General features: G+C 50.1%; 1 protein-coding gene across 5 annotated transcripts in view; it reads right to left on the bottom strand.

Annotated features, from left to right (window-relative positions):
• Nucleotides 1-27,624, bottom strand: part of CAMTA1 (calmodulin binding transcription activator 1) — a 221,235-nt gene that overhangs the window by 24,516 nt on the left and 169,095 nt on the right. For all 5 annotated transcript variants that reach the window (XM_054175744.1, XM_054175740.1, XM_054175741.1 and 2 more), the window contains exons 8-11: nt 23,014-23,154; nt 18,889-20,744; nt 16,555-16,681; nt 15,713-15,847 (exon numbers count right to left, since the gene is read on the bottom strand). In XM_054175744.1, the coding sequence (XP_054031719.1) occupies nt 15,713-15,847; nt 16,555-16,681; nt 18,889-20,744; nt 23,014-23,154 (2,259 nt within the window). The remainder of the gene's footprint in view (nt 1-15,712; nt 15,848-16,554; nt 16,682-18,888; nt 20,745-23,013; nt 23,155-27,624) is intronic.

The raw sequence follows: 27,624 nt of genomic DNA, 5'->3' as shown, positions 1-27,624 counted from the left end.
GCTATGTTCACATGATGCAGGACAAAGGTAACACAACTCCCCTGAGAACAAGTAAACCCTAAGTAAATAGAACCACTGCGACAGCATTTCAGTGGCATCCTAGCTGTCAGAATACCTCCCATTTGAGAGTCAGTGTCCCTGCTTTAAGAGTCCTTGGCTTGCCTCCTGAAACCATGCAGGAAAGCCACCTCCTCTGCTTCCTTCTGAGCTTAGAAAACAGAACCTTTAAAAAGCTACTTGCTCCTTCCTTCCTGGAAAACATTTTCAACCAACTGCCAGGAACAGAAGTACCAGAAATCAAGAGTAAGGGCAATGCCAATCCAGTAACATTGGTCTGAGAGGCAGTGCAGCTCTCTGGGCTCTGCAGAAGTCCAAAAGGCTGCATCAATTGTTTTCTCCTCCGTGCACCACAACAGAGTACTGCAATACAGCTGCTAATGCTTGAAGAATGGAGCAGGTAGGTTAAAAGGACGTTGCTGAGCCTGATGCCCTTAAGATCATCTCAAGCAATCTTTTTGTTTGGGACCACTCAGTGCAGCTCAAGTAGCTGCAAATGCAGAGAGCTCCTTCTGCCTTGTGACCCATAAGGGAGAGGCTTCATGCAGCTCACACGATGCTGCAGAGGATAATTTTTGTGACTAGGAAACGTTTAATGAGCCTTGCTAATGTGCTGTGGAGGAAAGATAACCCTCATCTTGTTTGGGTTCGTGCATCCATGTAGATGATGTGATGGTGAAGAGCACTGGTAACCACAGGACAAAGCCCACTGACAGTAACAGGAATCAAAATTAGCAACCTCTGATCGAGTTTTAGAAGAGAAGGGCTTCTCAGAGTGACCTGGTTAACAGGTGGCGGCCATCCTGAAAGGCTGCAGGACTACTTGTGCACTACACTCTGCAAAGCACAACTCTCACCAGAGGGTATGAAGCTGGCATGACTGTAGCACGGTATGAGTAACAGCAACAGATTCAACTCAACCCTTGACAGAGAGAGATTTGGATCTCTGCTGTACTGCACCGAAGACGATATTGCAGATCACTGATAAGAGACAGCTCAAGTCCACCGGCTAAAGACATCCCCTTCCTCGTGTGAGCCTACTCAAAGGCCGGGGCAAAGGAATGCGGCTGGTAACTTCCCCTTAACCTCGTTTCACTACAGCCTTTCTTGCCTGGTCCAAAGCACTGTTAATTATTATTAGTGCCTTCTTCATATCAGCTTTCCTGCTAGCTGCAAAGCTCCTGGGAGCGACTGACAGCTGAGGAAATGCTCCTGGCACAGAGGCGGTCCCGGGGCCATCTCCACAGAGCGGCCACCCCCGAGTGCTGCAGAGTGCTGCAGTGCGGTCCGCGGCGCCGGCTCCTCCTTCTCCATCGCCAGGCGGGGCACGTACGCTGCAGAGCCTGACGGAGCCTGGCTCCGCCGGGCCGCCCCTGCCCGCCTGCTGCCATGCAGCGGCCGCAGCTCAGGTGCCGGGAAAAGAGGACAGACACCTTGCCACGCAGGTTAACGGCTCCGTTCTGCATTTTTAATGCCCCTGGGGGGCCAGCACGAGTATTTTATTAGAGCTCAGAGTGGCAGCAGACACTAGGCATGGTACCTGAGCCTTCGACCTTGTATAGGCAAAAGCAGCCTATTTTTAAAAGGAAAGTGGGACTTGGACTGGCATTACAGAGCAACCAGCCCAGGGCTTCAGGACTCCAGGGAATTCTTCTGTGCAGACAGAAACAGCAAGAGGAAATCATTCCAGAGAGATGCAGAGTATCCTGCAGATTGCTATTCCCCCTCCCCCTTCCCCTTTTTTTCCAAGATGAAGCCATTGTGGAACAGAAATGGAGGGTCCCGTGTTTGTGTCTGTTCTTGGGACTCTTCTCTCTAAGCTCGGTGATCTCTTGAGTGAAGCCTCCACCTGTCCTCATCCTGAGCTAATGACACTGAGCACTTCCTGGCACTCATAGGAGAACTGAAGTTACTAAGGGACGTCTGTCATCACTACTGTCCCCAGATGGGAACACTAGAACAAAGCTGAGAACTTTTCTTAGGAAACAGAACTTGAAATGGCATCTACTGCTCCCCTCTCTTCCTGTTCAGACACCTGGACAGTGCTCCTGGGAATTATTTAGGGCAGGACTACCTGATTTGAGATGGCAGAAGACACTTAAGAGTCTGAAGGATTCACATTCTACACTGGTCACAGTGACCTTCAGCATCTTGCTAAGGCAATGGTGGTTGTCATAGATGGCTGTAAATCACTGCTCAGTCTACAGCAGGTCAGAAACATGCCACTATTAGTAACATGGGAAGTGGAAACAAAAAGTCTGGAGCTCCAGCACAGAGTGAAGGGAGCCCTTTCCAAGTCTAACAAACACAGACAGCGCTTGCCCAGCATCAGGATGCACCCTCAGCATAGAGGACCCCAGCAGCAACTAAGGGAAGTGGGACAGCGGTGCATGGAAAGCATCCCTGTGCTGCCCATTTTCCAGGGGATCTCACTTGCTTCCTAAGCAGCTAGAACAAAGCCACTATTTATGTATCATGATTCCACAACAAATTCTGTGCTATCAAGTACACCAAGGCATGCCCTTCCGAAGCGAGTGGTCACTTGAGGCGTGTGCACCAGCCCACCAAAAAACCAAATGACAAAGAGGCTGAGGGGTGAGAAAGCATGAGAACAAGAAAGGGAAGACAGCAACTAGCTATGGGGCAAGAGTTGGTGCATCCTTAATAAAACAGAGCAAGGACACCTAGCAGCCAAAGGTAAGGACACCTCCAAGGCTCCTCCTGTACTCAGCAATGAGTGGAAGGGCTCTTCCTCTTCCACGCTGAGCCCTGGACGTGTGTTGGATTCACAGCATTTGGAGCACAGCCAGCATGATCCACACCTTTGCCAATGAGCCCACAGATGCCTTGCCCAGGCTGCAGTCAGAAAAAGACACATCATGATTTGGAAACTCTGGGGGTCATTCAGCTCCCTGAGCACCACATTTTCTTTCTTCCTTCCTTCCTTCCAGCAGGGCCAGGGAACCTGCTTGTTTTCCGTCAGGCTCCCAAAAGTAAACCAACATCATTTCTGCACTCTCACGGTATCTCTCAGGAGCATTTTTAAAAGCAGCTTCCAAACTATTTTACCAGACTGCACTATTTCTATCCCATTAAATTACAACCAATGAAGGTGGCCCTGTACCTTGAAAATGTAAGATTTTGCAAGGGCCTAATTAGAGGGTAAGCCTTTAATGAACTCCTAGGAATCAATATTCTCCAAGTCCCACATCTGCTTCAAAATGTTATCTCTTCTGTCTTCTCAGCAACAAGACCTGGCAAGCATCATCCCCAAGGCATCATGATGAAAACAAAAACCAGCAACTTATGCCACAGAAACTGGCATGAAAACATCATTCCATTACATAGTCCTGGGTTCAACAGGGTCAGAACCAAACTCAGCTGTACACACCAGCACACCTGGGTTTTCTTTGACTCATGTCTCTACCCATGTTCACAGACTGCACGGAAGGATGATAGCCACAGCTGTCTAAAATTTAGAGGAACTGTACAGAAAGAAAACTTCTCTCTCACTTTGGGAAGCAAAGGGGTTGTTCTCTGTGTTATGTATCAATGTAATTGAGGTTGGAAACAAGATCCTCCAGCTGGACAATGAAGGTTCTTTAAGCAAAGCACTGTACTGCAGCACAAAACAAACCCTTGTGTTCTGGCATGGAAAACATGACCAAAACCTGACCCAATTCTGCTGACTCTCTAATGCATTTTCCTGTGGAAACCCTAACCGCCAAAAAGGCACTACCAGGACAGCCGAAACATCACAAGCAAATGAAAAAACACAACCTGCCTTAAGTTATGCAATTTACCATTCTCTAATGAAGGGATGGGCTACAAAAGCCATGGGGCTGAACATTACAGGTATCACTCTGAGAAGCTCAAGCACCTCTAGTCCTTATTATTTCTGATCTGCCAATCACACTTTTCTGTCCTGCTCCCTTCAGAGGTCTGTGTACAGCCACGGGCTCCGCAGGCAACAACGACACAGGAACAGAGTTTTCACATTCTTGTATTTCATACTCAACAGACAGTCTCACAGCACACCTGTCTCACAGTGCACTGAAGACATGAGCTCAATAGCAGATAAATGAAATTGTCAACATTAACTTTTCTCCTGCTTTGTAATGCAGAAGCCTGAAGGGCTCTAGACCAGCACAAGGAGGTATCTTGCACTGGAAGCGCTCTAGCTCCTTCCAAAGGCAGCAAACACACATGTGGCCACAAAAACGCCCACCCATTTAAGCTTTCACCCAAGGACTCTGCTTTTGATGATCAAATTGCAAAATATATGAGCCAAAAATTGTACTTTCAAAAAATTGTACTTTCAAATTTCTCCATTCCATATAAAACCAAAGAACCATCACCTGATGGGAGCTCTGAAGCTTCTGGACCCAATGGAGCTACATGCATCTACTCACTCATGCTTCACCCCTCTTGCCCTGCACCTTCTGTGGCAGTCTGCAAGCCCCAAGCATCACAGGCTAATTGAGGGACCTGTTCCATGACACACACACAAAGCAATTTTCACTTCTGTTGCCCTCACCCCTTCACACAGATTCAAACCCAAGTTTGGGAAAGGCAGCAAAACTATTTGTGGTGCTATTTATTTACAGTCTGATCCTGAGAAAACCAGTTGTTCCATTGTCATGCTAAGGCTGGACTGCTCCACAGCACCAGCAGGCCAAAGGGAGCCTGGGTGTCCCTGCAGGGAGGGACTGGGAACAGACCCTTGGTCACTAAGAAATAGGCTTGGATGTCTCGCTCATTTCCCTAAAACATTAACCATCATTTAAATGCAGCATGAGCTTCTTTGTAGCTTGTACTCACAGGGAGCCTGCTACTGGTTACAGCAATGACAGCAAGTCATGGACAAAACATTTCTAGAAAAGCAAAACTATTCTGGGACAAGTCTTTTAAGGATGCATTTTCTAGCATTTGACAGAGCTACCAGCGTGTCTGCTTGCACAGAGACACCCCGGACACCACCCTTGCACCTGACACTGCAAAAGCATCTGCGTTGTGAAGCCTGCTTAGAACCTGCAACAGCTCCTGTCTGCCTGTGCCCTGTGTTAACAGCGGCAGCTAAAGCACAGCACTTGCAAACTTTCACCGAGTGTCTTCCAGGCTAGGAGGCATGTGGGTCGTTACCAGAAATGTTTGTGAGAAACACAGCTCCTTCGGAGCTACCAAAAGGCATTGGACCACTCCCTCGCTCAACAGCTTTGTGCTGGTAGCAGGAGACAAGACACCGTAGACTTTAATAACAGTAAGGGTGGAGACCCCACCCTAACAGCATAGTAAAAAACAGGCACCAAACCTGGAGGAAACATCTGCGCTGCGCAGCTTAGTTGCAAGAGCAGTGCTTCTCCCACTGCTCTGCATGGCCCTCCCCAATCTTCTGACCTCTTCCAAAAATACTTATTACTTATTTCTGTTTTTGAGCTGTGCAAGCAGTGTTTCTGATGGGTGGGCACCAGCTCAAAGCACTGCCTCCTGCTCATGCTTTAGTAAAGCCACATACTAGCAGACATCGGGTCCAAGATCTTGTACTCTGTGCGGTACGTGCAACACCACTATGGCCCAAGTGTTGAGCTAAGGGGACACCAACATACAGCAGTGAGTCACAAGACCTCCTTTGCCTCACAAACCAAGTTGAAGGAATTATCATCACGAGTTGCTTTTCCAGCCGCTGCACACTGCTTCACCAGACGACTCCTGACCTTTTGTCAAGCAAGTTTCTGCCAGCAAGAAACTGTCTGTACCACTCATGACACGACAATGCAGCCAGAACTACTACAGAGAAGATACAGCTTTGGACTGACAAAAACCAACTAGCAGCTTTTAGTCACAAGCAGTATCTGTGCCACGATCTTTCACACTGTCACCTGGAGGTCTGCTTTATTTTGCCATTCTGCTAAATGACAGACAACATTTAGGGACTGAAGGATGAGGGTGCATATCTCCTGCACAGTCCTCTGGGATCCTCTGCCCAGGATAAAACTGTTTCCCCACAGATTTCTAACCACTGAACTCAGGATACCACACCAGATCTGCACCTGCAGGGTTCCCACACACTGTGTTTAGACACTCAAGGGCCAGAAGCTGCTCCGAGGGCGCAGGCTGCTTGGCACGTGTGGGTTTATTAGTGGCAGTGTTACAGCACTCACTTTATGAGCACAGCAGACTGAATTTACCATGTGCAAGAGTGAAGCACTCTGAAAACAACATGCAGAGCAGAAACATTTCTGTGTTTTTGCAGAGTAAGTCAGCCACACCTTATTCTCTCATTCTGTGCAAGCTGTGGGTGGGGATGGTAGCAGCCTAAGGACACATCACTTCTCCGAGTGCCACTGCTCTGTTCTCATTTTACAAATCATCTGTCACTTGCCTATAAAAATCTTGCTCAGTTCTTCTACACAGTAAAAAACTCTAACATCTTCCACATTGCAGTCTCAATTTGATTTGGTTCAGTATCTATTTCTGAGGTCTCATGGTTGAGGGAACACGTCATTCCTGAGGCGAAGCTGCAGCAACATCCTCAAGGCATCTTACCAAACCTATTCAGCAATCAGCTATCACAGGTCATATTCTCTACTAGCAAATGAAAGCACTTGAAATTTGTACTTAATATTCTAAGACAAGTGCATATTTGTGTTAGTGGCACAAGTCACTTCCAGGCTTTCTGGTTAGTGAGAAATGCCACAACTACTGAGATGCAAGACAAGGGAAACCATCTATTTACACTCTGAGCCTATACAACTGCTGAAGGTATGTGCTTCCACAGAAGTAGTAAACACTACTGGGCATGGGCAGGAATAATTAAGTAATCCAGACCTGCACATGCAGGCACTCTCATTAAGTCATTAATCCACCTACCAGGGTAAGGCTTCTTACCAGGAACACTTCTCACATAGTTCTTTAGGTATTACTCCCATAATACCTGGGAGTACTCTGCTCCTGGCAATCATCGCCAGCAGCCGGCCCTCCCTCAAAAGATGGTACTTCCCTCTACTTTTTTATCATGCCATCACCAGAGAAGGGAGGTGGCTCAGGCAGACTTTTTCCTGAAGTGGCAGTCTTGGTATCAACACTTGCTGCTTCTTTTATTTCCTCTTTATTTCTTCCCCAGAGCTTAGGGATAGGGAATATTTTCACACTGTCCAGGAACAGCTACTTCAGCAAAGCAAGGGAAGGCTTGAGAGATGTCACATGGATTTGATGTATTTTAAAGGTAGAGCAGACTGCTAAAGATGTCACTTCTTGTGCTGTTTAGTAATTTGCACAAAAACAGTTGGCTGACCTAAAGTCTCCCTGCATCACAGGTCAGAAGTTGGCTGCGCTTTCCCACGGGTGCCAGTGCTATTAAAACTGTGGGTTTGGTTGTATGCAAAGATCAACAGTTTAGGAGGCTGCGCCGCTGCTCACCTGCACAGGGCTACCCGCTGCTCACAGCGACTCCCTCCTCCAAGGATTCTGTGCTAAAGGAGCTATAAACAGGGCATAAGGATTTCATGGTACCTGTGCCGTGCTATTGTAAACATGGTAAAAATTCTGACCCAAGCTTTCACTCATAAAAACTGCAAACCCAAACCCCAAATTATTCACCCATAAACCACCAGCAACGAGGAGAATGATATAAAATGGTCTCTACTGCTGCATGAGATAAATCGAACTGCTGCAAGCTACAAAACTGTGGCACACTAGCATGGGTCAGCAAAAAAGACCAGGATCCCCTCCACTGGGAGCTTTCAAAGGTCAGATTTCAGCCACGTTCCCCCATCTCTAAGCTAAGAGTGGCTCACAGAGGCTCTGAAATCCCCTTCCCAGCCTCACTCTTTCTGATGAAGTGCCCTGCAAAACAAGTTTTGCAATAACCTGGCATGGAGCAGGCGTGTGCTTTAAGCATCCCTAAACTCACTAGGGAGGGTTTGAGCTACTGACCTCATCCTACACCATAACAACTCAGAACACGAAATTGTGATCTAGAGGTGTCAGGATGTCACCCGTCCTTCTGCGTGCCTGATGCTACAATGGAAGTGCTGTCACAGCTCTGAGCCTGCACCATAACATCACCCTGGAAGGGCTGGGGACCAACAAGAGAGGGTGAGTAGATGGAAACGCGACCGCGTCCCACAACTAGGGGCACAGGGAGAAGCAGGGGGAGGAACAGCGAGCTTGAAAAGGCGTGCTTTCATGTTGTAAGCACAGCAGTGACCAACAACACAGAAGCATGCAGATCTAACCCCACACAAACACTGCACAACACACCATCCTGTGATACTGGAAGCAACGCTGTCATCGCTGCACACCCACCTGCAAAGCGCAGGGGAATTGGACCCCTCTGCAGTACCTCAGCCTGCTTCCAGGTAAATAAACCGACAACATCTAGCACCAGAGGACTGACCTGGGAGTCTGCCACGGCATCAGCGGAGGCTCCAGCCAGCATCTGGTGCAGACCCTGCAGCAGGGGTGGACAAAGCAGACTCCCGCACAGTCCTGGCTGTCGTCTGTCGCATTCTCGCAGCCAGCTGGAGCTGCTCCACCTCACCGCAACGCCGGCGGGGCTCGGCTGCGCCGTCTCCGCTCTTCTGCGACCGCGCTGCACGGGCTAGCGCCTGCAGGCATCCTCCAGCAGCGGGAGGGTCCGGCCGTCCGCAGCAGGAGGAGACGCGGGGAGGCGTTCAGCGGCTGGGGGCATGGCGGGCACACAGACGCCCGAGGGCTGCAGGCGAGCTGGAATTCAGCGCCTGGCTGCAGGGCCGCACATGGCCCAGCATCGGGCAAGGCTCTTCCCGCGCCGAGGTGGCCGCCGCTCTCCTGTCACAGGCGAACAGCTGCTGCAGCTGGCCCACAGTGTGCGGACACCGCTCAGCGCTCCGGGCGGCTCCGCTGCTGCCGCCTGCCTTACCGGCACACCATGCGCCGGGCCAACGACAAGAGGAGCGGGAACGGACGGCTGGGAAAGGTGGCAGTGACCCCGGCGGCGGTGCAGGCGAGGGGCTAGGAGCGACTGCCCCAGCTATCCTGGGCAGACCTAAGGGCCCATCGCCGCGACCGACGACCTCTCGCACCCACAGGCGCCAGAAGCACCCCGGACCCGACCCGGGGTGCCCGGGTAGCGGCACCACGCCAGGCTCGGGCGCCAGGCGGGGACGGAGAACAACCCCGAGACCCTGCTGCAGAGAGCAGGGCGCTGGGTCCTGCCGCCGCCCTCAGCCCACGCCGGGGCCCCGCGGCGCGGCCATAGCGGGATAGCGGCCCCGTGCTCGACCTCCCCGCCCCGCGCTCAGCGGCGGCCGAGCGCGGCCGCGGGTGGCGGGACGCGGCTGCAGCCGCCGCCTTCCATTGTCTAGGCGACGCGGCCGGGAGGGGGAGGGGGAGCCGCCCCGCCCCGTCGGCTCCCCGCCCCGGGACTGACGTCACCGGCGCCCATTGGCGGCCGCCGTGTTTACAGCGCCGCGCGCTCGGCGGCTTCGGGCTGTCGTCCGTCCGTGTCTCGTTCCTCTGTCCCTCCAGGCGCCTGCTCGTTTGCCTGTCTCCATCCGCCTCCCTCCATCCATCCTTTCGCAGGGCGGCCGGCCCAGGGTAGGCTCCCCTCTGCGACCCAGGAGCGTACACGGCAGGTGCCCTGCCCTGCCTCGCCTCGCCTCCGCCGGCACTGTCATCACGCCCCGCGAAGCTGCCGTTCCCTGGCGTGCTCCGGTGCGCAGCGAGCGAGGGCCGGGCCAGGCGGTACCTGCGTCACCCCCGGGCAGCCGTGCGGCTTTCCCCTCGGGGCGCACGGGATCGCGGTACTTTCGCTAATTACCCCACCGGGGCCGGGCTGCGAAGCGCTCAAATCCCACAGAATCCCCCCGAGAGTGTCCGTGCTCTGACGTCATCCGAAAGGGAAGTGCAGGCTCCAGCACAGGCTCACCCCCTGCCACGAAAATAAGCACAGAGCTCCAAGGGGGATGGGTTGCGGACAGGCTGGCTCAGAGGACAACACCCCGAGCGGGAAAGGGAAGAGTTCTCATCTCAGTCCAATCACTTCACAGCCAAAACAGAAGAGGCAGTCTGGGAAGTGCAGTCAAAGCCATGGCCGCCGGGCTACTTGAAGGAACTGCAACTTAATGATGGTGTGTGAAAGGAAAAACCCAAACAAATCTCGGCAGGAATATAAACAAAACAGAGCCTGCACGCGGACCAGGAGTCAGGAGAGGAGGAACAAGGTACCCATAGCCTGCACCAAGGCTCACGCATCCCAGTGAGCTGCTCCTCAGCCCCACAACACAGAACATTTATCCTGAAGAAAACACAATCTTTCATGGTAAAATCCAGGATGTGAAGTTAAACATACAGTCTGCCCAGACAGAGAGAGGAGTGCTAACGGTGCTATTGGCCATGGGCTTCTGTCTCCCAAAAGCCTCTTACGGCTGTGCAACAACTCTTCTAAGAACCTCACCAATGCAGAGCCAGTTTCTCCTACCAGACTGTGATGTCTGCATCTCATCACATCTGCATGCTAGGAAGAGCATCCAGTCCTGGTAAACAGACATCCTCCACAGATTTTGGTGATGTGCACCTACCACCTTGGCACTGCCGTGTTCCAGACACCATGTCCCTGTCCAGCTGTGAAATGCCACAGGCAGCATGCACACGCTGTACTGGCACAGATAGCTTCAATGCATGTGATCCCACCTGCCTCTGTACTGCAACCAGAGTTTGGGTGCCACAGGGATGGCAACGTCATGCTAACACAACTGAGCCACCAAACCCTCCAGTCCTTTTGATGTTTGCCATCTGGGAAAGACAGACAAATATTAAACTGAGAATCCAACAGTAGACAAAAGGCTGCCTATTATGCTGCCTTGCATCAGCATCATTGGCATTCAGTACAGGCCACACCCTTGTCCATCCCATACAGACTTGACTCGTCATTTCACACCAGCCTCCCTTCAATTCATGTCTCATGTCAAGGAACATCATCTCCACAGACACTTACTGAGAGCAGCAAAAGCTTCAGTAGAAGGCAAGCACAGATACTTTCCACTGGAGATCCATACTGAAACGCCTTTCTAGTTTGTTACACGTCTGTCACTGGAAAATCTCTGTCCTTCAGTTCAGAGGGGGTTCCATTTGCTTTTCTTTTTTTTTTTCCTTAAGAGAACCTTTCTACAGACAGTGAATGAATGGCTACGAAAGCAGATGATGACTTCTGAAGAGTTTTATAAAGAAAGAAGAAAAGGCTGCCCAGCTCATCAGAGATCAGGATCAAATGGGAACACTTTGTGAGAAGAAGAAAGGCTTTTTCTGAAAAGAAAAAGCACCGCTACTCTAATTAACTAGGAAAAAAACTATGCACAAATACCAGCAACTGCTGTCCACTGTCCATTTGTAAGAGATCCAACTCATCTGTGGGGCAAAATAAGAACTCAGACTAAACCAAGCGTGGCTGTGTACAGTTCAGAAAAGGGTGCACCACTTATAGTACAGGAGGAAGCCATCAGAGGGTGGTCACCCCAAGTACCATCCCTTTAAACTCCTCTGCGCATTCCTTCACTTGGCTTGACACAATCATGGAAACAGGACATGGAAGGATATGGCCTCACAACACTTGGCAGTTGTTTGCAGCTTGTTTGTTCCTTGATCCAAAGAGCCGGTGTCTGCTCTGTGCTCAGAAAGCTGGGATTTTATCCTTGCCCCAGGCACTTCCAAGAGTAGCAATTACTATGGACTGGGAAATTACTGAATAACAACATTTTTCTCTGGGAAGCACAATTCTTGTTTCACTCCAGACACTCCTGGCCACCATGCCTCTCCCAAACCCCAAGGCCCACAGGCGAAATGTTCACTGAGCAATCATGAGAATGATCTACCTCTAAAAAAAATTTAACCTGAAAGTGCTGGTGGAAAGGAAGTGTGAGACAGCACAGGACTGCTGCTCTCTGCTCCTGCTGCAGGGCTGCACAGGCACAAGTGTGTGTCTCACGGCATCCCTCGGTGGCATGAGGCACAGTGAAGCCCCCCGGTGAGCTGCACCTCCAGCCTGCACCAACAGCTCCACACGCTGAGTGTGCTCCTGTTGTCCTGATGGTCACCCTGGGGCTCAGGCCTTTGCCTTTGGTTTCAGAGGCTTCTTTGCTAACCCATCTTTGTTACAATCTGGAAACTGCTACACAGAGGTGTGATTCCATGTGCCCTATTTCAGCATTAACTGGGAGCCACCCACACCTGGGAGCAGAGATTTTCTGAACATCTGTGCTTTATTTACTGGCTCTATTTACACCTCATCCTTTCATGATTGAGCTACTCCTGCCTTCCCTTTATCTCTGGAACTGTGCTACAACCTGTGTAGCAGAGCTGGCTACTGCAAAGGCACACAAGAACTGCACAAGTCCTGTAAACAGACAGTAAATTCTCCAGAGGAGCCTGCAGAGAAACCGATTCCGTGATGTTGTAAGGTGGGCAGGGCCAGGCAGCTGAACTCTTGCCTCCTTAAGAAACAGGCTAAAGGTTATCGGGTATCTGCAGAACTGAAGAAAGAAGGCAGATTAAATTTTGCCCTAATGTAACTGAAAATATGCAGTCCAGATATGAGATGTGTCTTTGTTTTAAAGAATTTGTGAAATACAATTATGTCTCTAAACTAAGACAGAAATTGCTTATCTTCTTAACACACTGCTTCTGGGGTCTGGCTGACTGCAAACCCTGCCCCTCTTGCAGTGGTCACTCTAGGTGGAATCATTAACTGTGTTTTAACAGTGTAGTGCACAGGAACTCAAAGTGTTCCACTGAGCTAATTAGAAAGAATTTTAAAATTCTAGTCAATATTTTGGGACTACAAATATTCATTGAAAACCTTCCCTCAAGACCCTGTAACAGGCAGCAGGGCAATGACTTGAAGCAGGGCAATTGAAGTAAACAGAGAAGACAAGGATTTGTGTATTTATTCTACTGATAGAATCAACTCAAGTGAGCTCATACCTTAGCTAGCTAAGCTAACATTTGTTCTCCAAGAATAAATGGGAAGATGCTGCTGGTCCTTAAAGCAAGAATGTAATTTACTCCCTTTGGAGCACTGTACATCAAGGCAGAGGCTTCTGATAAGTCATGGTTAGTATAATTATTCAGTCTTTTTCCCTGAAGGGCCTCTGCAATGCAGCGGTCCTTTTACTTTTTTTTTCCCCTCTCTGTTAGCAATGCCCTAGTTTGTTCACTGCTGCAGTCCCCCTCCCTTCCACCATCACATCATAACAATCTCTAATTGAGAGTTTGCCCACTAACCAGGAGCTGCCAAACAGACTGCAGAAACACCACAGACAGCACTCACAGACACCTTTTGCAGCTCCCCCAAATTCACCAGCACATAGGGAGTTGTCAAACAAGGGGTTTAGAATCTATCCACTTTGCATGCCACGCTGGAGAGACTGCCAGCAGCTGATAGCAAGCTTCACAGCATCAGTTTCAGCTGCACTTCACATGCAACCTGCAGACTCCTCCAATAATCACAAGTCAAGCAAGTTTGATTATGATGCTGCACATGACTATGTGCTCTTCCTCTTTACCAGGTGCTTCTATTTCTGCTGTGGGTCTACCTCCCCAGCCAAGTCACAAACACCTCTTTACTCGTGCAGAAGCACGATGCTCTGTCTCCATTCTGCTCCTGTCAACAAACACTGGAAGCAGTGCCACCCCCACAACCTTGAAATGTCCTTTTTGTATGTGGCATGAGAAACACAGCAGCTCCAGGTCAGAAAGTGGAGACAAGCTAAACATCTCTGGTCTGTGATGTTACAGGCAGGGGGTAGCCGGGGTGGCTGCACCGGTCCCACTAATATAAATGGGTAACCCTAAACAGCCGAAGGTGCAGGTGTTGTGCCCCTGAAATCATGCCTCATGCTCCTCTGGATGAAGTTCTGTTTTCTTATTTCCCCCTCATTGTCTCCAAAAGCATCAGCTTATGCTCAGCACATGTACACACACTGCTCTGCCAGAACCCAGCCAGAAATGGCTCCTCCCCACCCTCCCCTGGCTCACGTTTACAGACCGACTGCAGATGCTTTAATCAGCAGCATCAGGGTGCTCAGATCAGACTCACGTGGCCAGTTCTGAGGCTCAGGCTGCTAGTGGGATGGAGAGAGCCTCTGATGAATGCTTTAATGAAGACAGCTTTTTGTCAAGACTTCCCAGACAGAACAAGGGACCTCACCAGACACTTTTCAAACACCACCTGCCTACACCGACATGTAGCTGGCCTGAATTATTGCTCAAAGCATTCAACATTTCTCCAGTTAAACAGCTGAGTACTTGCCACGTCCATCAAAGATAAAAAAATAACACCACAGTAACATATGCTTCAAATCTCCAGGGACAGTGGTATTTTAAGGGCATAAATTGGTAACAAAAGTAACATCCATGGTAGATTTCCCAAGCATGTCTCCTATTGCAGTTACCATGTTTGCAACTGACGGGCAAAATAGGATGAGGTTAATTGACTGAAGAACAAACTGTTCCAGCATATTAGCCTGTTGCTTCTCTTGCTTTCAGCATGGCCTCCTGCAAACTAGCACTCTTGTGACTTTTGCATAACACTTTGTAACACTGAGATGAGTTTCTCAGCCATGACATCTCTGAAAACAAAGAATCTGACTGTACCATATCTCTCTCCTGTATTTAGCAGAGAAAACAAGACACTTAGCAAATGGGTCACCAAGCAGAAGTGTTGGGGCTTTGCTAAGATAGCACAGGGCTGTGCAGCTGACTCTCTGATGAAGAAAGATGGAGGCAGTCCCTTCCCAGCCTGACATAAACCAGCTCTTTCCCTGCATCTCTGCTCTGGGCTAAAAGTTTCCTCTTTCTAGCAATCACACTCAGGAGGTGAAATGGATGTGTCAGGCTCCTAAGTGCCCCTGCTGTCCTCATCTTGCTCCTTCATAAAATGCAAGTTGGAGACATAGGATTACCAGGTAAAGCCAGACCTAAGACCTGCATGCACAGAGGAGATGTACCAATTCAGAGCCTGATCCCGTCCCTCAGTGCAGATGTAGGTACCAGAGATCTGTTCTGATCAGTCATGGGTTCTCCCAACTGCCTGGCTAAGAGATAATGCTACTAGGGTGTCCATCTCATCCTTTGAGGCACAAGGATGCTCTTACGAGTCTAAAAAGGCTGCCTGCAGCTGTAACATGCCAGAGTGTGCCTGGCTTGCCATTAGCACAGACTGCTCTGGTACGAAGACTCTTGAGTGTTTGACAGAATCTGTATCTGCCCCATTTGGTGACTCCTAGATAAGGAGGTGGCATGCAGACATCATAGCAGTGGCTGACTGAAGTCCTCTCATTCCTTAAATTGTCTCACCATCTTCCCCCTTTCTGCTTATGTAAACACACATTTTTCTAGACCAGCTCCTCTCCTGAGAGGGACTGGGTGGTCCCTGTTTTGGGGGAATGGTCAGCCTTCTCTTCAGACAAAGAAAACACCTCTTTGTCTCCTTCCCATTAAGAGCAGCCACATTTATTTATTTTTTCCACATCATAAGAGCTAGTGAGAAACTTCAGCGGGAGGTCTTGATTAATTGTTCAACTGATGCTCTCCATGGCACAAACTTGCCCCTCTACAGCCTTCCCCCACACTGGGAGCTGCTGGTGAGCTATGTTAAAGAATATTGCATGTTTCTTACCATCCAAGGACAGCCAGTCATGCTGAGAGGAAGGCAGGGTTGGCAGAGCTCTGGCTTTATATTCAAACACCACAGAATTGGAGATGATCTGATTGTTGAAGGCAACTTGCAAAGTCACAAGCCCAGTGTCATGAGCTAGAAGGAAAGTGCACGTGGTAAGACAAGAGACCTCCCGGCAGCAAGGCACGGCGGTTGCCACTCTGCTCATCTCCCCATGTGCTAAATGGCAGGCCCAGAGCAGATGCAGTGAGTGGAGAGGGGGCGTTCGACAACATTTTTGTGACCAGGCAGCTGAAGAGTACAAAATGCCAACCTGTATTGTCAAACGTGAAGGTGGAAGCTTAGAGTTTTGTCAGGAGGCAGAATCATGTGTTCCTAAAGATTTACCAGCCTCACTGCTTCCAGGGGGAAGCTGGGACCCCAGCAATGAATCCGAGTTGTTCTGCATGCAATGAAAGTCATATACCGAGGGCCAGCACTACTGAAAATCTGCACAGGGAGGCTGGAGGAGCTCTCTCAGTGAGTGCACCCCTGAATAACAGCTGCTCTTTAATCTCCTATGGCAAAACTAAAGTGCTTAGAATTATTTTGCTATTTCAAATAGTTATTTTAAAGCTAATTCAGAGCTTCTAAATGGTGTTTGTTGTGATCTGTTGTGATGTATCAAGATCCTAAACTGTTGTTCTCACACTAAATAGGTTAAAGAAACAGGAACAGCTTCTCAGTGTTTATACACCACCTTTCACGATGGGTCCATGAGTTTACTCAGGATGCATACACAACACTGTCAGGCTAAGAATTTGCTCTGAAACCACCAGCTCTAGGAGAGAGGTGTTCCTTACCTGGGCAGTAGCAGCGCAGTACCCCTGGCTGAATTAAAGATGCAGGCACTGAGATCTGATCAAACAGACAGCTGTAATTATTGCTGGCTTCCTGCCATGGACCAGTAATTAGGACTTTTACTCCTCCCTGTGAGGAAAGGGGGGGAAAAAAAAAAAGCATTACTGAAGAAGCTATCTCCAGAGAGGATCATGCACTGCATGGCTGAATGGCACACAGCATGATGAAGGCTAACAGAAGTGCTAAGCCAGCACAGATCCTTGGCACCGGGACCAACACTGATGCCTCAGACTCCCACCACTGTGGGAGAAATGCAGAGGATTCCATAGCAGAGCATCTTTATTCTCTTTGCTCGCCTGTTCCCCACTCACACACTCAAGTCTCGTGCTCTGCCAATGTCACCCCTGCCCTCTCTTTGTGGTCACTTATGCCAGCCATGAGACCAGCAATGCTGCCACCCTGACATCCCCTGCTCCGGGCAGCTCCTGGTAACGTTCTGAGTGTGCCTTCCCTTCCTCAGGCTCACCATTGACTGCCTGGGCTCCAGGCTTGCCTCCTTGCTGCTGAAAAGTGCCACAGGTCGACGGCGGCAGGCGTGCCCACATTTGCCATCGCTGCCCCGACCCCACCGCTGCGGATGGAAGCTTGTGTGTAGGACACACAGGGTGACACATGGCCTCCAAAGCCACGGAGACAAGCGTGAGAGGAGCTGGGCCACGAAGGCGCCAGACCGCGATGCCGGAAGATCTCAGCTGGAGCCGCGACCGCACGGCTTGGGCTCCGCTGGGTAACCGGGAACCAAGTGCGACAGCTGCGGTGTGACCCGGAACGGGGCCGGATCTGCAGGGAGGTCCTTTGGCCACGGCTCTCGCACCTGGGCCGAAGCGGTCCTGGATCCTTCCCTTGCCACGACTCCTGTGAAGTGACCCCGGGGACGTCTCCAGCGTGGACCCCTCCACCCGGCGCAGAAACGCAGCCGCTGCGCCCCCGCTCAGGCCCGCAGGAGCCGGGCCGGGGCCCGCCGCCTGCCCCCGCCAGCAGAGGCCCCGTCCCTTCCCCGCGGCCGTGCTGCCCTCGGGCGGCCGCCAGCGGGAGCGCGGCCCCGGGCAGCGGAGCCTCTGCGGCCGGCGGGGACTGCCGTACCAGGGTGACGGCCGCGCCGCCCCGGGACGCCGAAGCCACCCGAGCGCGGCCAGCAGCGCTGAGCCCTGGAACCCTGCTGCTGAGCTCGTCCGAGGGGCAGAGAGCTCCTCGGGCGCCTGACTGCTTCTCCCTGGGCGCAGAGAGATGGAAGGATGGGAGGCGGGGTTGCTCAGCTGCTCGTAAATCAAAACTTGATTCTCTGGGTATAAACCCACGTGAGCAGAAAGCAATCCTAGATCTGTGCTGGCACTGAAAAGCCTTCTGGTGAGCCTGCACAGATGGATTAGGCCTTGTGGTCTGTGTGGAACAGGACTCAAACCAGCTCTGGCAGCAGCTGAACCATTCATTAGTGTAGCAAGGGACAACAACAATTGGGGGAAGAAACGACAACAGTGGTTTCCATAGTAGCAGCAAAAGACGACTTGCACCAGAATGAACACCATGAACTCATCCCCTGCACATCACTATGCTTCTGGAGCTGCCACAGGACCATTCACCTGAAGGTTAAACCACTTCATCTGCGTATTTCTGCTCCCTTGCTCACTAGCACACTTGCTATCCAGGGCTGTCCGGTGCACAGTGACTGGGGCTGGCATCACAAGACTGTTTATCAGACAGCAGCAGTCACTGGGAGCAGAGCCTGAGCAGTTACACCTCCCTGAGGTGACAGATACAACAGAGCACCAAGGCTGGGCTCACAGAAACACAAAGGACCATCAACCTGACTCAAAACAGCCTCTTTGCTACAGCACCCCTGCTCACCAGAACAGCCTGTGTGCTGCTGACATTTTGAACTTGTGCAGATTTTGGACAGCCTGTGGGATAGAGGCAGAGGCTAAGCTCATGAAGGCAACATGGGTCAGAAATTATTTTGACTGTCGGAGCCAGATTTAAGGATCAGCCACAGTCTGCACACTCTGTTGCCCTAAGATGGCTCAGGAGCACCATGGGAAATGCTTTGCTTTTTCTGTGAAACAAAACATTTCTGTTTGGATGCCTCCTAGGTGAAGAAAGGGCCCTGGCAGGGATGCCAGGTGCTTAACTGGAAGTGCACTCAGACATGCACATTTCTAAGGGAAATATTTCGAAAGCTTTGTCAAAGCTCTAACAAAACAATCCTTGGGAGCCCTTACTAACAAAGCAATGAAAGGGGAGGCAGTAAAGGTTGGTGAGTAAAAAAGCCCTGGACTTACCTCAGGGTAAGACCACTCTGGTGAATAATCTGTCACCATGAACAAGCGCCCACTCTGCTGCAGCAGCCCCAAAGTGCCCTGTGCTGCAGCTGCCGAGACCACCTCAGCCACGTGCATGTAGGCCATGGTGTTGGCCCCACTCTCGGTGCTGCTGAGCTGCATGTTGGCCTGCTGCGGACTGCAGCAAGGAATGCACATTTCAGCCTGGTTGTAGGTTGCTCTGTTACTGTCTTCAGGCTGAGACAGACCGGCACTGTCACCTGACACCAGCTGGTGTCCATAGAGAGCATTGCTCCCACCTTCTACTGATATGAAATCATTAATTAGATCAGAAAACTGGTTGCTGAAGGAGATGTCAAAGTGGTCCAAGTTAAGTTCCATGTTTGAGGAGTTATTTAAGCTGGGATGGGCCACAGGATAGAGTCCTTGTACCATGTTTCCTTGGAGAATAGGGAGATTGTTCCCATTTCTGATACCCCCATTGGCCTCTGGCTGCAAATAGTGTTCTGTGCTGCAGGCTTGAAGGTCCCCTGATTTAAGTAGATTTTCGTTCCCTTCTGCCTGCTGGGAGGTCTCCATGGGAACTTCAGCTTCTGCAGTCATAGCCTGGAAGTTTGCTTGGAACTGCATGAGCTGGAGAGAAGAGGTGGACTCTATTCTGGTTTCCACTGTGCCGTTACAGTTGGAAGTGGTTTGGGACGGGGACTCTGTTTTCACACTGGGGATTCCTAAGGTATTCACAAAGGAGCCACCTGTGTCATTCAGATTGTTGTGAGTGTTTTGCTCAAGGGGAAGAGGCTTGCTGGCATCCTGCAGAAAGAAGCTGGGGGAAGGGGTCTGATGAACATGAGGGCTCTGGACGGTCTGATTGAAGCTGGAAGAATAGTCTTTATTGGAGTCAATGGCACTGAAGTCCATCTGCTCCAGGGTGGTACTTGGGCTCAGACCTCCTCCAGATGGAAGCAAACCTGAACCAGTAGTGAGGGTGAGAGTGTTAGATGCAGAACTGGAAGAAAATGCTTCTTTGGACATCTGTTGTTCAAAAGATGTGTCCTCAGTTTTAATTTCTTTTGTGAGGGTTGTATTGAAGCTGAAGCTGCGTTCTGTGGTGGGTGACTGCCTTATGTTGGTACTGATGCTGTCACTTTTCATACCTCCTCCACCATAAGTCTGCCCTTGCTTGGGATTGTTAAGAAAACAGTCTGGGTCAAAATTCATGGTGGTTTCTGGAATTTTTCTGTTTCCCTCTAAAGTTGTGGAGAGCACAAGCTCCTCAGAGACAGTGCTGGGTAGCATGGACAAGCTCTCTGAACTGCCGGTCGTTGGAAATGCGAATTTGTGTCCATCTGAGCTCACAGCCAGTACCAGTCCTTGTGCAGCTGCATCGGAGGACAGGAGGTGTTGGTTCGGGCCAGAGGTGGGTGACATGGTGTACACAGCTTCACTGGTGACTTCTGACATAAACACGGTGGCACTTTGTGACAAGCTGCCCATAACCGAGGCTACAGCCATGCTGGACACGCCGGTGACGGCTGGGCTGTCCGCCATGTCTGGGTCGCTGTTCAATCCACTGCTGATGGACACGGGAGAATTCTGGGTCGTGTCAGGGACTTCCACCTGGTTGGTGGAAGAAACTTCGGTGCTATTTTGATGGAGCAGCACCGGTTTTGCCACTTTACCGTTCCTCTTCTCTCGGCTGGAGGCTTTGCCGTGACTGTGCTCATTCTTGCCTTCAGAGACATCGTTATTTTGTACCTCTGAGTGAGTGCTGTACCCACCTGTCCTTGGCTCGACCTTTGGTGATATGATGCGATGTTTGGCACTGTTACACTTGTGATGCACACTGCTTCCTGCCCCTGTCCAGAAAACAACAACATTTGCTGTTCAGTCAATGCCAAACTAAGATGATGCTAGTTGTGTACCTTGGGGCTGTATGAAAGGAGAGCTGTGCCTATGCAAATGTGTGAGAGAGTGAGAGCACCCACATGAGAGAGGAAGAGAGACCTTAGAAATGAAACTCACCTTTTGCCAGAGGTACAGCTTCTAGATCTACATCTAATGCACAGATCCACTGTAGGCAACAATAGCAACCTCAAAGCAGGGGTGTGTGCCCCCTTCACCTCACCCCCTGATGACAGCACGCTATGGGGAACTGGCACCTGAGGCAGGTTTTGGAGTCATTTAAGCATGCCCAGTCACAATGAAAAGTCTGCAGAGCAAGTGCTGTTGCTGTCAGCTGGGGCAGAGAGTTTCACCTGCACCATGGATAGACCTCAGCCCCCTGGACAGAGGCTCAGCTCTGCACACTGGCTGCTGTCAGCTGGTTTGACAACCGCTCTCGTGGGCTGGATGCCGACTGGTAACCCAGAGGTTACAGTGCTGTATTATGCTCCTCTCCCTGACATCAGCCTGCTGGCTGCACTACAACCCTTATCTTCTTGTCATCATTGTATCTATTACAGCTGCCAATCAAATCATTAAAGCAGCAGTGCAGGAGCCAGCAGAGAGAAAGCTTTCCCTCCTGTTAGGATGGGGATATGTCCCTCTGGTTCCCTTCATATTCTGACAAACATTTTGTACTTCAAGAGGTCGCATGCAGAGCGCACAATTAGTATTGGAGTGGCTGAAGAAAGCTCTTGCAAAGGTCACCAGAAGACAACCCTCCGTGGAGTTCAGCCAGCTGGTGCCTTTGCTGGCCTGACAGAAGATGAACATCAGCTGAGTTCTGGGAGCTTGGAAATCAGGTAGGATGAAGTAAACAATTCTGTCTGCAAAGGCATCCAAGCCACAAACTCTGGTGCAGGGACTGCATTTGCTGTTTGAAAAAGAACAGTCCATGAATTTTTGATGTTTCTTTCCTTAATTAATTCATTTTCCCTAGAATGAGGTAAGAACATTCATTATGGTTCTGTGTAATGACTAAAGGGGGAAAGAAACCTCCCCCTTGTAGCTAATGGCTACAATTATAAATGTCATTTTCTGGGTAACAAAAAGCAACCCTGCAGTCACTGCAATTTGCTAAATCTTTTGTTCCTTGCCCTTGAAGGGGAACTTCTCTATTATGTGCTCAAGATTTGAATCAGGTCACTTAAAGTAGTTCAGGACAGTACTTCTGAGGCTAAATGCAATATTAAATCTCTCTATTCTCCTAGGTATAGAGAGGAAGAGGAACAAGGGAGAGGCTTTCATGCTGCTGCCTTTGCGGCTGACGGCAAGGAGCTGGGAATGTGGGTGTCAGCACGCCAGCCCTCACAAAACAAAGCCACACCGCTATGTTAAAAAGCGTGCAGCAGACTTAGCACAAGGCAAAACATCAAAGGGAAGAATAAAAGGATTCGTGTTCAGATCTGCAAGTCTGGATCAAATGCTGAGCCTTAAGGGTTGAATTTAAATCCAAACTCAGGTATTTCAGAGGTCATCATTCTTATTTGAGTCTTGATTGTATAATGCAACTGCCCAAAAGAAGAAGAAAAAATAAACCCTTTGAAGCACTGACAGCTTTCCTTTATACAGTTTGCTAAAGGCTAATTAATGTGTCATATATTTTACTTGACCAAAGTACTAGGAAGGGGTGGCTGTAAAGCAGACGAGTTGGGAAAGTGAATCACTCAATTTCTCACTCTCCATATAAAATGCTAATACTAAAGGATGCTCTTTGCTGCTGTTTTAGTCTCACTCGAAACAGAGCTATCTTTAACAGGAAAGAGATCTCCTGTATTTTCATAGTACCTCAATAAAACTTGTCTTACTCTGCTAATACCTTCTAATTAACCACCCCAGGCCATTTTCTTTGGCAAGGTGGACTGCAGGGCATAGGAGTTCAGAGGGTGAGGCTGGAAGAACATTGGATTTTGAGGCCTCAGTAACAAAATGTGAGCAGGTAGAGGGGAAGGTGCCCTGCAGAGCAGGGCCATGTGGAGACACTGATCAGAACCTGCACGTTGCAAAGCGTTGACCTTTTTTCTGTCAGTTCCAAACTCATGCTTTTACGCTCAACATCTTCTGTCACCTCTAAATTAGCTGCCTCAGTGTTTCCTGACACAGCACTGGGAGCTCTTCAGCACTGCACAGCCTTCTCCGCATGCACAGCACAGTGCAGCTGGCCCCATGCCCTCCTGTACTCACCCAAGGTACCAGTGCAGAGACAGTTGTGTGTCCGAGGCTGTGGCTTGGTCTGGTGGCTGTCAAGGATCTGCTGCACGAGCTGCTCCACCGAGAACCCTGAACTGCTGTTGCCATTGCTGCATGTCCACTTAATGCCATGAACTGCAAAGAGAGCAGCAGAGCTTTCCATCAAAAACTTCAAAGACACACCAGAAATCATCCAAAGAGTCCCAAAAAGAATGGCACAAACCCATTCCAGCTGCTTTCTGTGACCACTGAAGGAGGCCTATAAGCAGTGATGGTTATTGTTTTGCTGTTTTCTGTTCCGTGACATTCAACAGGCTTCCAGATGCGCTAGGTACATACAGAGGGGAAAAGCCCTCAGTAGAATATCTTTCCCTAGTGCAGTTTGTTGTAGAGAATGAGGAATTGCAAGGCCTGGCTGATGCATGTCGCACTCATCGAAACCTGAAAGCAACAAACCCCTTGTGTTTCACTGAAGTAAAACACTACAGTTCCAATGAGTGATTTGGAATCTTTTTCTGTCTAATATGAAAACCAAATTAGCTAGTAAAATCAGCTGCCAAAAATATGCCAGTGTAGCAGCAAATACAAACCTTTTGCCAGGTCTTCACTGTCAGGTCCTGGTTGGCAGCAGTGAAGACTGACTCATTTTTGGGGAGTCACTAACAGACACTGTGTGAGCTCCTCCTCAGACCTGGACAACTCTTTAGTAATTTGGGGAAACGGGCAGGAGGGTGACGCTGCAGAACATGCTGCCAACTGAAGGCCCCTTTTCCTGGGGGCTCTCTTGGCCTGGTATCCATTTAAAGACGAATGCTAAGCTGCACACACATAAATTATTCGAGTAAGGGCTGCCTCTCAGGGTTTCTGAGATGCAGAAGTGCATGGAGCAGTGATATTCTCAAACTGCCTTGCAGCAGAAGCAACATTTATAAAATGTTTTCTCCACAGTAACTTACTCAGAGTATCGTCTGTCTCCTTGAGGGTCTAAACAGTTTCCATGTGCATACCATTCATTTATCCCGTGTGTGCACCAGACCTCACTTGCAGATTTTGGGAAGTGCTGGCTGGTGGCACCAGCATTCCCAACATGCCCCCTGCCTGGCAGCTCAGGCCTGAAGAGCTGCTGCTTTTCAGGAGTGGCTTTGTGACACTTCAGCAAAGCAGGCTGCTTGCATGTTGTGTTCTAAAGTCTTTACCCAGAACACCCCCAGCCAAAATTAACCCCCCACAGACTTCAGCTTTGTGAGATTAAGCTCTGAACACACAGATCCCTGCATGGCAAAGATCCTTGATGTGGGGCTGTGAAACACTGGCAACAGCACACTGGGCTGACAGTCACTGTGCAGTTAGCCCTACCTACAGGGTCTGGAGCAACAGGCTGTGAGCTGCTTCCTGCCAGGAGATCAGAGGCAAATGAAGGCAGATTTCTAACAGCTAATGCCCACTGTCAAGGCAGGTTCTTTTGTGGCTCTCCTGCTCTCTTTGATGCTGCTTATTCAGTGTGTCATTGGCAGATGGTGAAACAGAGTTCCTGGATCTGCTCTGTGAAGCAGGCCCACTGCTTTTTTCATCACCTGTTGCTGTGATGTCTCTTCACCCACTGATGCTACTTTGCTTAATGGCCTCTCATCTTGGTCTAGTCTTGCACTACAGAATTCAGATTTGTATTGGCTGGGCCAGATAACTTGCAGAGATATACTAAGTAAGGGTTACAAGTATCCTTCCTCCTATCGCTATTTAAAGTGCTGCAGTTGGTTTTGTAATGAGTCCCTCAATGCTTGCTTGACAATCACATTTATTGTTATTGTACCCAGCAGATTCTGGCTCCTGGTATGTTCACAGTTTTGAATTTCCTCTTAGCACTCAGTATCTGCTATTATGGCCAAGTTTAAGTTTACACACACACACTTACTGCTTCAGCACCTCCACTCACATCCGTTTCACTTCTCTAGGTACATTATTCTGTCACAGGTGATATTATGCTTAACAAGTGATGTTCAGACAGCAGTTCTGCAAAACTAATTTGGAATGCTTGTGGCTGTACCAGATGAAGGTACTGAACTGTAATTATTACAGAGCAATCTGGCACAAAGCTATTGCTGGTTACTTCAGAGATGCTTTGCTGAAGAAGCGAACTCACACAGGTGTTGCTGGGTGCAGAAAGTCTGTTCTGCAGCAGTATGCCAGTGTCTGCTCCCCACTGCTGCTACACCCCATGATGAGCAGTATATTACAGGGGGCAAGTCTGGAACCATGCCCCATGACTTGGGTGTTCATGATGATGGTTCTTAAGTCTGAATCAGTTAAGACAGCAGAGAGGAGGCAGTCTAGGAGGTTCTTAGACTGCATGGAGGACAGCTTCTTATCCCAGGTGCTGCGTGAGCCTACCAGGGGCAAGGCTTTGCTTGACCTCCTCTTCACCAACAGGGAAGGGCTGGTGGGTGATGTGGTGGTCGGAGGCTGTTTAGGGGCCAGTGACCATGAAATAATAGAATTTTCAGTATTCAGTCAAGCTAAGAGGGCCAGCAAGAAGACCTCCACTCTGGACTTCCGGAGGGCGGACTTCAGGTTGCTCAAGGAAACAATTCAGAGGGTTCCTTGGGAGAAAGCCCTTAAAAATAAAGGGGTCCAGGAGGGCTGGACCTGCTTCAAGAAAGAGCTGATGAAGGCTCAGGAGCAGGCTGTGCCAATGTGCCGGAAGAGGAGCCGCCGGGGCAGACGGCCAGCCTGGCTGTGTAATGAACTTTTAATTGAACTAAGGGAAAAAAAGAGGGTGTATCATCTTTGGAAGAAAGGTGAGGCAACCCATGGAATGTTTAAAGAGGTTGCTAGGGTATGTAGGAGGAAAATTAGGGAGGCAAAAGCATATTTGGAACTTAAACTGGCCTCTGATGTGAAGGACAACAAAAAGTCCTTCTATAAATATATTAATAGCAAGAGGAAGGTCAGGGACAACCTCCACTCCTTGGTTGACATAGAAGGAAATGTTGTAACACAGGATGAGGAAAAGGCAGAGGTACTTAACACCTTCTTTACCTCAGTTTTTACTACCTGGAAAGAACGTCTACCAGACAGCTGGCCTGCAGAACTGGCAGAGGGAGCCAGGGAGCTGCATGGTTTCCCTTTGTTCCATGAGCAAGCGATAGGAGCTCTCCTCAGCAGCTTGGACCCCCACAAGTCCATGGGACCAGATGGGATCCATCCTAGGGTGCTGAGAGAGCTGGCAGATGAGCTGGCCAAACCACTCTCCATTATTTTTCATCAGTCCTGGCTCACTGGAGAGATCCCAGATGACTGGAAGCTGGCCAACGTGGTACCCATTCACAAGAAGGGCCGGTTGGATGAGCCAGGGAATTACAGGCCTGTCAGCCTGACCTCAGTGCCAGGAAAGATTATGGAGCAGGTCATCCTGAGTGCAATCACACAACACTTAGAGGATGGCCAAGGGATCAGGCCCAGCCAGCATGGGTTTAGGAAGGGCAGGTCCTGCCTGACCAACCTGATCTCCTTCTATGATCAGGTGACCCGCCTGGTGGATGTGGGGAGGCCTGTGGATGTAGTCTACCTGGACCTCAGCAAGGCCTTTGACACCGTTCCCCATAGCAAGCTCCTGGCCAAGCTGTCAGCCCATGGCTTGGATGGGACCACACTGCGATGGGTTAGGAACTGGCTGGAGGGCCGAGCCCAGAGAGTGGTAGTGAATGGTGCCACATCCAGCTGGCAGCCAGTCACCAGTGGTGTGCCCCAGGGATCAGTGCTGGGCCCCATGCTCTTTAACATCTTTATTGATGATCTGGACGAGGGCATCGAGTCCATCATCAGTAAATTTGCTGACGACACCAAGCTGGGGGCAGGAGTTGATCTGCTGGAGGGTAGAGAGGCTCTGCAGAGGGACCTCGACAGGCTGGGCAGTTGGGCAGAGTCCAACGGCATGAGATTTAACACATCCAAGTGCCGGGTTCTGCACATTGGCCACAGCAACCCCATGCAGAGCTACAGGCTGGGGTCAGAGTGGCTGGAGAGCAGTCAGGCTGAGAGGGACCTGGGGGTGCTGGTCGACGGTAGACTGAACATGAGCCTGCAGTGTGCCCAGGCAGCTAAGAGGGCCAATGGCATCCTGGCCTGCATCAGGAACAGTGTGGCCAGCAGGAGCAGGGAGGTCGTTCTGCCCCTGTACACTGCACTGGTTAGGCCGCACCTCGAGTACTGTGTCCAGTTCTGGGCCCCTCAGTTTAGGAAGGATGTTGACTTGCTGGAACGAGTCCAGAGAAGAGCAACAAAGTTGGTGAGGGGTTTGGAACATAAGCCCTACGAGGAGAGGCTGAGGGAGCTGGGGTTGCTTAGCCTGGAGAAGAGGAGACTCAGGGGTGACCTTATTACTCTCTACAACTACCTGAAGGGAGGTTGTAGACAGACAGATGTTGGTCTCTTCTCCCAGGCAAGCAGTACCAGAACAAGAGGACACAGTCTCAGGCTGCGCCAGGGGAGGTTCAGGCTGGATGTTAGAAAAAAGTTCTATACAGAAAGAGTGATTGCACATTGGAATGGGCTGCCTGGGGAGGTGGTGGAGTCGCCATCACTGGAGGTTTTTAGGAGAAGACTTGA

Source organism: Dryobates pubescens, chromosome 33 (genome assembly GCF_014839835.1).
Source record: "Dryobates pubescens isolate bDryPub1 chromosome 33, bDryPub1.pri, whole genome shotgun sequence".
Classification (NCBI taxonomy): Eukaryota; Metazoa; Chordata; class Aves; order Piciformes; family Picidae; genus Dryobates; species Dryobates pubescens.
This window is presented reverse-complemented; position numbering and strand designations above follow the sequence as displayed.